Below are 9,499 nucleotides of genomic sequence, written 5' to 3' on the forward strand. Positions count from 1 at the left end.
ACTTTTGTTGGTTTAAAACCTATTATATCTGTGAATAATATTGCAACACCTGCTTTTTTCTGCTTTCCATTAGCCTGGAATATAGAAGACCATCCCTTCACCCTGAGTCTATATTTGTCTTTTAAGGTAAGGTGATATAATTCCAACTCTTGAGTGTGAAAGGGACCATTGAATATGACGGGATATCTTTCCTGTGATTAGGTCATTAATCTATTGACTCTGAATTAATCAAAAGAAAGATGATCCTTGGTGGGCCTGATTGTCAGGTGAGCCCATTAAAAAAGACTGAAGTGTCAGAGAAACTCTTCTGTTGGCTTTGAGATGTCCATGTGGCAGGGCACAGAGTGCAGCCTCTAGTAGCTGAGAATGGTCCCTGGCGCTGGTCAGCAAGGAAGCAGGGACCTCAGTTCTGTGACTGCAAGGAACTGAATGCCAAACGGCTTCGAAGATAACCTCGAATCTCAAAGGAGACCATAGCCCCAGCCAACACCTTGATTTCAGTCTTGTGAGGCCCAAACAGAGAACCCAGCTCTGCATGGCTGGACTACTGACCTACTGAAAGGGTGAGATAATCAATGGGTGTAACTGTAAGCTGCTTAGATTTTAGTAGTTTGTTAAGCAGAAGTAAAAACCAACACTCAAAGAAACCATGCCTGGGGATTTAGGTATGACTCCAAAGCCTGCACTGGCTTCCTTACAAACCCCTTTAAGCCTTAATTTTAAAACTATGAATAATAACTTGCATGAAAATTGCCAAAGTGTGGTGGCCCACACCTATAATCCTAGCACTTTGGGAGGCTGAGGTGAGAGAATCGCTTGAGGCCAGGAGCTCAAGCCCAGCCAAAGCAATAGCAAGATCCTGTCACTACAAAAAAAAAAAAGAAAGAAAAAGAAAAATTAGCCAGGTGTGGTGATATCCACCTGTATTCTCAGCTACTCAGGAGGCTGAGGCAGGAAAATTGCTAAGGTCAGAAGTTCAACACTGTAGTGAGCTATGATGATGCCACTGCACTCTACCCTGGCCAACAGAATGAAATCTAGTCTCAAAAACAAAACTTTTAAAACTGTTTTTACAAACTTCCTTAATTTCTTATGTATACTATTGAACATAACCTTTACTTTATAACTTTGAGTCAATGTCATGAACATTAATGAACACTATTAACATAAAGTCTTTAAAAACTACATTTGCCCTTTATTTAATGGCACCAAGCTTTGTCTTGCTGTCATATGCCAGCTAATATTTCTCACTGTTGTCAGTATAGAGCAGAAGCATCTCTTCCTGCTTCTCTTTGCTGTGGGCTTAGAAAGGACAAAACAACTTGTGAGATGATTTTACCAGCACAGGGGAAACTTGGTCCCAGATGAGAGTCTGAAGAGCTTTCCCACTGGTTCAGTGAACGAGTTTCAAGTGGGATTTGTGACACATATTTGAGCTGCTCAAAGGTCCTTTGGGTTTACTTCCTATCTCACAAAAATGTGGTAGATAGATGAGTTTTGTAGGTACCGTACTGTATTAGTTTTCTATTGCTGCTTTAACACATTATCAACAACTTGGTGGTTCAAACAATATGAATCTATCATGTTACATTTCCGTACTTGGAAGTCCAACATGGGTCTCACTAGGCTAAAATCAAAGTGCTCTAGCATAAAATCTGTTTCCTTGCCTTTTCTAGCTTCCAGAGCTCATGTCTCTTCCCATTTTCAAAGCCAGTAGTGGCAGGTAGAGTCTTTCTCACATCTCATCACTTTGGTCTTCTTCCATAGTTACATATCCCTCTGACTCTCTTTTCCTTCTCTTCCACTTTTTTTTTTTTTTGGAGACAGAGTCTCACTTTGTTGCCCTGGGTAGAGTGTCATGGCATCACAGCTCACAGCAACTTCAAACTCTTGGGCTTAAGAGATTCTATTGCCTCAGCCTCCCAAGTAGCTGGAATTACAGGCCCCTGCCACAACGCCAGCTATTTTTTTGTTGTTGTTGCAGTTGTCATTGTTGTTTTAGCTGGCCCTGGGCCAGGTTTGAACCCACCAGTCTCAGTGTATGTGGCTGGCGCCATAACAACTGTGCTACGGGTGCTGAGCCCTCTCTTCCACTTTTTCTTTTAGAAACAGTCTTACTTTGCCACGCTTGGTAGAGTGTCATGGCATCACAGCTCACAACAACCTCCAGCTCTTGGGCTTAGGCAATTATCTTGCCTCAGCCTCATGAGTAACTGGGACTATAGGCACCTGCTACAACACCCAGTATTTATTTATTTATTTATTTTTGGTTGCAGTTTTGGCCAGGGCCAGGTTCGAACCTGCCACCCTCAGTATAAGGGGCCGGTGCCCTGCTCACTGAGCCATAGGCACCGCCCCCTCTTCTCCACTTTTAAGGACACTTATTATAAGGGTCCCATTTGGATAATTTAGGATAATCTCCTCACCTTAAGGCCATTTGATCAGCACCTTAATTCCATCTGCTACCTTAATTCCCTTTTGACATGTAACCAAACATATTCAAAGGTTCCAGAGATCAGGATGTGGGCATCTTTGGGGGCACCATTATTCTGCCTACTACAGGTGGTATCATAGTACATGTTGCAAAACAAAATACTCTAGAATATTAACAAGACCTCTCTTGTTCAAAAAAGTGCTAATAATTAAAAAATGAGGAGGCAGCATAGATGAGCAGGGGGATCTATATGAAGGAGATCCCTATAAGATGGGAACTCTCAACTGGGCATGGTGGTGCCTGTATTCCTAGTACTCTGGGAGGGCGAGTTGGGTGGACTGCCTGAGCTCAGAAGTTCAAGACTTGCCTGAGCAAGAGTTAGACCCCTATCTCTAAAAAAAACAGCCAACATTATGGCGGGCACCTGTAGACCCAGCTACTTGGGAGGCTGAGGCAAGAGGATCACTTGAACCCAAGAGTTTGAGGTTGCTATGAGCTATGATGCCATGGCACTCTACCAAGGATGAAAAAATGAAACTGTCTCAAAAAGAAAAAATTAAAGGAACTCCCATTTTCCCACTGATAAACTTCATCCTCTCTAGTCATCCTTTTTTCTTTTCCTTACTATGCAGTGAGACAGAGAGGTTCTCCTAATCTAAGGCCTGCCCCTATGCTCTGGACCCCTTTCTCTCTTACCTTCTCAGGGATCTTGTACCATCATGGTGTTCCCTCTCTGTGGTACCTTCAACCTCCCACTTCCTAATTTCATCAGCATGTACAGACATTCAGTTCTCTCCCTTGTTCAACAGAGTCCCTGTTCCTTGACCCTTCATCATCCCTTACCTACAACTTTGTATCCCTACCATCAAATTACTTGTAAGAGTTAAAGAAACCCACTATTTCCATTTCCTCACTTTCTATTCATTTCCTCACCCCCTGACAATCTGGCTCCTTTCCCTACCACTAAACTAAAGCTGCATTCATTAAACTCCCTGTTGCTAAATCCAACACACACATCTCAGCACTTACATTACTTGTCCTCCTGGAACTGCACTATACTTTTGATTCCAACATCCTTCTTAGAATACTCTCTCCACCAGTTTCTGTGATCTCTCTCCTTTCTCTTCTCACCTCTGAAGTTGCTCCCACTTACTTATAGGTTCCTCTTCCTTTACCCATTATCTAAAGAATTCCCTCTATTTTATTTTTTTATTGTAGAAAAATACAGATAACATCAAGTGTACCATTTTAACCATTTAAGTATATAATTTAGCCCTCTTTCCATTCTACCTGTTCTCCCTGTGTACCATCCTTTCCTGTGACTTCACCTAATATAATGAATGTCTCCTAACCCACTTCCCTAGACTGCACTTCTTTCAGAAGCTCCAGATCCATTCACCTGCTGCCTACTGATGTACTTGTACAGACATCTCAAAGAGAACATGACCCAAAGTGAAATCATCTCTCCTCAACCAACCCCTCACCCCTACCCACCAGTTAGCATCTCCCCTCTATGTTTCTAGTCTCAGGGAATGTCTGCTTTCACAACTGGTTGCTCAAATCAGAAACCAGGGTCACCCTTGATTTCTCTCCATACTCCTTATATCCAACCAATCATGTCTTATTATTTCTTTTCTTTTCTTTTTTTTTTTTTTTTGTTTTTTGAGATAGAGCCTCAAGCTGTTGCCCTGGGTAGAGTGTCATGGCATCACAGCTCACAGCAACCTCCAACTCCTGGGCTCAAGAGAGTCTCCTGCCTCCACCTCCCAAGTAGCTGGGAACACAGGCGCCCGCCACAATGCCTGGCTATTTTTTTGGTTGCAGCCACATTGTTGTTTGATGGGTCCAGGCTGGATTTGAACCCGCCAGCTCAGGTGTATGTTGCTGGCACCTTAGCCGCTTGAGCCACAGGCACCGAGCCATGTGTTATTATTGCTATCCCCTTCATAATTCCTGTGTCTGTTCGCCTATTTTCATTCTTCATATTAATGTAGACCATCATTGCTCATTGGGATGATTTTATGTACATAAACACCTTCTGCTACTGATCTCATTTCTACATTACCCATGTTCGATTCCTTCTCCACAGTGGGGCCAAAGTGATCACCTAAACTATGCCTTTGATCAGGACATCTCCTTGATCAAAGCCCTTCCATAACTTCCTATTAATCTCAGAATTAACCCCAGTCTCCCTCATAGCTATACAGAAGAACCTCCACTTCCCTACATTGACTACCCCTAGTTGACCAAATTTCATAGATTAGACATGCTCCACATGTACATATCAGTACAGCAGGCCTCATTTCTTATGTCGACCACCTCCATATGTTGACTAGTGTGCTATAGTCTCTTGGGTGGTCGACTTATAGAGGTTCTACTGTATATGCCTCCTTATCTATCTAGCCTTGTATCTCAATTCTCTCTCCTTTAACATTCTATAAATTACTCACAATACCACCAACAGGTCATGTTAGCTCTTACCTCTAGGTCTTTCTATATTCTGTTCTCTGCTTAGATCACTCCCACCCCTGTTTATTTATCTGGATAAGTTCAGTTTAGTTAGTTGTTATCTCTCTTAGAAGCTTTCCTCACTATCTAACCTCCTTTAGGAGCTCTCCCACATTCTCCTACACTGCCCAGCACTAACTCTTATGGAGACTCTTATTACAGTGCACTGAAATTGCCTGTTTAGTTGTTGTCCTCTGCCTTTGATGAATTAGGAATGCCTTGAGGGCAAGACTCTCTTACCACTGTATCCCAGCACCTAGTATGGTGGCTGTCATTCTAGTGTGTACCTGAAACATACTTAATAGAGAGAAAGAAGCAAAGGCATTTTGGACAGAAAGAATGGCTAGGATAAAGACTCAGTCTGTTGCAGACAGAGGAATGACAAGAGATAGTAGAAGATTTGGGGGGAAAGAAAAGAGAGAGATGCAGGTAGTTTGGGAAGATAAGTTACAATTGTATTTGCAGGAGACTTACCATAGGAGAAGGTGTCTGGCATGGGGACCCCATGTCCAGCCAGCTCTTGGAATGTCCAAAATTTGTTGATGCAATTTAAGATGCTTTGCGGGCGGTTGACCAAGCGGCAGCCCAGCTTCTCCAGATGTCGCAGGACAGTAATGTCACTATCCGACTGCACTGATGGTGTGGGCACCCGCACAAGCACCACATCTGGGAAGGTGGTAAGGGCCTTCTGGTTCAGCTGGAGGCCTGCAATCCAAGGACAAAGGTGAGTGCTGTGCTTCCCATCATGTAGTCCACCAGCAGAACTGGTTCCAACAGACGCCTCAAGACTGAACCTAACAGCAACGGAGCCTCAGAAACAACCATGTGGACAACCTGGTGTAACAAGAAGAATCTACAGGCAGCCCTGTGCTCCAAATGAATGCACAGAGCATGATTATGAGAAAACACAAGGGGATAAACAGGAAAAAAGCAGCATGTCAAGAATAATCCAAGTTAGAAGAATTTACAGAAGACATGTAGTCTAATGCTTTCTTCTGTTAGGACTAGCACTACTTAAAGTATAGTGGTTGGGCGGCACCTGTGGCTCAAAGGAGTAGGGCACCAGCCCCATAGACCAGAGGTGGTGGGTTCAAACCTGGCTCCGGCCAAAAACTGGCAAAAAAAAGAAAAGTATAGTGGTTTAGGAGGCTGAAGGCCTCTTAAAGAAAACAGTGTAGCCCACTTTAAGAATCCCTTCCATTCTTTTATAATTTATCCTTTAAAAGTCTATCTGACTAGAGCATCATGCAAACCTTTAAGTGATTTCTATCAATATAATAAAGGCAGAAATTGCCAACGTGAAGTGAAAAAACAAGACACAAAATTATAAATAATGCATTATGATCTCAACTATATGAACAGATACAAGGTGGAAATGGCTAGAAGGAAATATGCTAACATTTTAACAGTGGGCAATAGGAATATAGGTAATTTCCTCTTTATATATTACACTTATCTGTCTTTTCCAAGATATCTTCATGTATATGTTACATTTATAACAAAAAGCTTAAGTCAATCTACTAAAAAGCAACTTGATATTAAACAAAACTAGAATGTATCCATATACAGTAGTAAAAAGACCTGATGCCATATCACACTGGGTTCACTGAGAGTATAGCTTGAAGTGAAGACTCAGAAGAATATGGGCAGTCTTCAAATTTCTGAACGGCTTGCATGAAAAAGAATTACTTGTTTTGTCTTGTATGACTCTAAGAGAAAGAGCTGTCCATAAAACCATTATTTTCTCTCTGTTCACTGCTGTAAACTTAGACTAGTGCCTGGTACATGGTGGTCATTCATTGTTTGAATTGAATAGAAGCTTCAGGGAGATAGATTTGGGCTCAACAAAAGGGATACTTTCATACCCTCTTAGGATATAATGGACTGAGGCTCACTGATCACTCAAGAATGGGACAGAGGGAATGCAAGTATCAGAGAGGCTGGCAGCAACTTGCTTGGTCCCTTTCAGCCCTGACATCCTATAACTTGAACCACTCTGAAAAGGTACCTAGGTATCTACAATGTACCCAGCATCTGGGGAGGAATGATGGAGACAGGAAATGGGATGAGTAGGGCAATAAGAAGTAAGTTCAAGGAGCGACTTGGCCTGTCTTAGGAAACTCAAAGTACTCTCTAAAATGCTCTAAAGGGCTCGGCGCCTATAGCTCAAATGGCTAAGGCGCTAGCCACGTACACCTAAGGTGGCGGGTTCGAATCCCCAGCCCCGACCCGCCAAACAACAATGACAGCTGCAACCAAAAAAAAAATAGCCGGGCGTTGTGGTGGGCGCCTGTGGTCCCAGCTACTTGGGAGGCGGAGGCAGGAGACTCGCTTGAGCCCAGGAGTTGGAGGTTGCTGTGAGCTGAATGCCACAGCACTCTACCCAGGGGGACAGCTTGAGGCTCTGTCTCAAAAAATAAATAAATAAATAAAATGCTCTAAAGAAAACCTTTAAAACACACTTTATAGAACCACCTTTTAGGCTTTAATCTAAGGCACCTTCTATTTCATAAGTGATATTATGCTGCATAACTGCAAATTCCAAGAAAACAAAAGGTGCAAATGAAGTTATAGTTTCTCTATCAGGTGATGAATATAATCACTAAAAAAGCTCCAGGCACAAAAAGAAAAAACAAAATACCCACAAAACTAGTATATGGCTCTAATTTGCACTTTCCCCCTATTCTAGGAAGTGTTTCACAGATTAAAAAAAGGCAGGCTAAGGGTAGGTGCAGTCATTACGATAAATTGTTTTCAGTACTTCTACTGATAGCATGAACCCAAGGAACCAGAACATAATTTTCAGGGAAGAGTCATAAAGAGCATCCAGTTTATCTTCACTTTGCTCTCACAGAACAGCACAATTTATAGGTGCTTTCACTCTGCTTTGAAAAATTCTTTTGTTACTTATAGTTCTTGGGGAAAATAATATGCAAGGGGGAAAGCAAAGCTTATGAAGTATCTTCAAAAGTGGTAGGAGGAGAAAGAAAAGTATTCAAGTTAATGGAAACAGTGGGTAAATACAGAACATCCAGGACAACATTACATAGTGAGATAATATATATGCAAAACACTTTCAAAACTATAAAATGTTATATATACATATGTAAGGCACTGGCATTATTATTACACAGACATTCTACCAAGCAAAGTAGGACAAGTTATGGAGATTTTTACCACCTGATGAGAACAATGGCTTTGCAACAGAAAAGTGACCTAGAGAGATGAGAAGCAGCAAAAACATCTGCTGCAAATCCCAACATGAGACCACAAACAGTTAAACTTCTAAATGGGCAGGGTTCAGTCATTTCTGGAAATACCAACCACAAGGGGACAGAGACAGCTTAGCCTTAACAAGCAGGCTCACACAGACCTAGGAAGTCTTACCAGGACTCCATCTCTCTTCTCCAAAGGTAAATCTTTGGGCCTGGCTCATTCCAACTGAATCCTTTAATAAATGAAGAATGGCATGGGTTAAAGTATAGCCCAAAAAGGCAAGCAGCTAGACAGGTCTGGCGTCTGACTCTGAGCTAGCTGCCCAGCCCTGGGCTGAGAGGCCATGACAAGTGCAGGGATGCATCTGTGCCCACTGAGCTAGCTCTGATATTCTTGCTGCATGCAACTTCATTTTCTGATTGCCTTTGCTGTCACCTTCCCATAACTAGCGTAGATGTAAGGCTGCTATTCATAGTATGGCATTAATGGGAACAGCGGTTCCACAGGCCATGATCAAGGACAAACTGGGTTTAAGGCTGGCCCTTGGCAAACCTGTCTATGAATTCTGACACCTTGAACCATTTAAGTAATCTCTGCTCCCCCTCCCTATTAACGTTGTCTGTCTTTCAGGAAAGAACCTAATAAACCTAACACAGGGTGGAGCTTAATATGTCATCTTTGCCAGGAACTTTAACATGGACACTGCAGTCTATGGAGCTGATGCAGGACACTGAGGACAGGACTCTGCCTGGCTGCCAGGAAATGGAGGGGAAGCCCGCCACCATGAGAGCCTTCCAATAACATGTGATTTAAGTGCCCCAGTGCACTTGGGTGTCACCTTAACTTGAGGAGGCACCTGATACTTCTAGGATGTCTGGGGTCTCCGAGACTCCTGGGTTAGACTTGAGATTTACTATGTTTAGTCTCAAACTACTTTTTAAATTTAAGCTAAAATGATCACTTTGTCACAAAGCAGGTCAATAAGATAGTAGCAGGAATAAGAACAAACCCCAAACTAGTTAGTATAGTGACTAACTGCCAACCAACTTTTTGAAACTCAACAATATTTTCTTTATATTAAAAAGAACCTACTTTCAATGGGTAATTGTGTTCTGATTTCTTTTTGAACTATTTATATTTGGAAATATTTTAATATATTAAAAATAACATAGAAAACTGGGATAAATTTAAGTCTGTTTTTTTCTACTTCATATGTTGGGTTAAGTTAAATTCCACAAAACTTTTGCATCTTTATATGCAACAGCAAATAAATGCACTTCAGAATAAAGAGAAACAGCCTTAGAAATGCGCAAATGATTATTAGAAAGTAGAGTTCTAAAT

The 9,499-nt window shown here is 41.9% G+C and overlaps 1 protein-coding gene across 1 annotated transcript in view; it reads right to left on the bottom strand.

Moving 5' to 3' along the window:
- RIMKLA (ribosomal modification protein rimK like family member A) overlaps positions 1 to 9,499 on the bottom strand; it is a 39,065-nt gene that overhangs the window by 14,117 nt on the left and 15,449 nt on the right. Inside the window, exon 2 of the mRNA XM_003798962.2 lies at positions 5,417 to 5,647. Within this exon, the coding sequence (XP_003799010.1) occupies positions 5,417 to 5,647 (231 nt within the window). The remainder of the gene's footprint in view (positions 1 to 5,416; positions 5,648 to 9,499) is intronic.

The sequence above is a fragment of the Otolemur garnettii genome, unplaced genomic scaffold (assembly GCF_000181295.1).
Source record: "Otolemur garnettii isolate 467f Iridium unplaced genomic scaffold, OtoGar3 scaffold00144, whole genome shotgun sequence".
Lineage (NCBI taxonomy): Eukaryota > Metazoa > Chordata > Mammalia > Primates > Galagidae > Otolemur > Otolemur garnettii.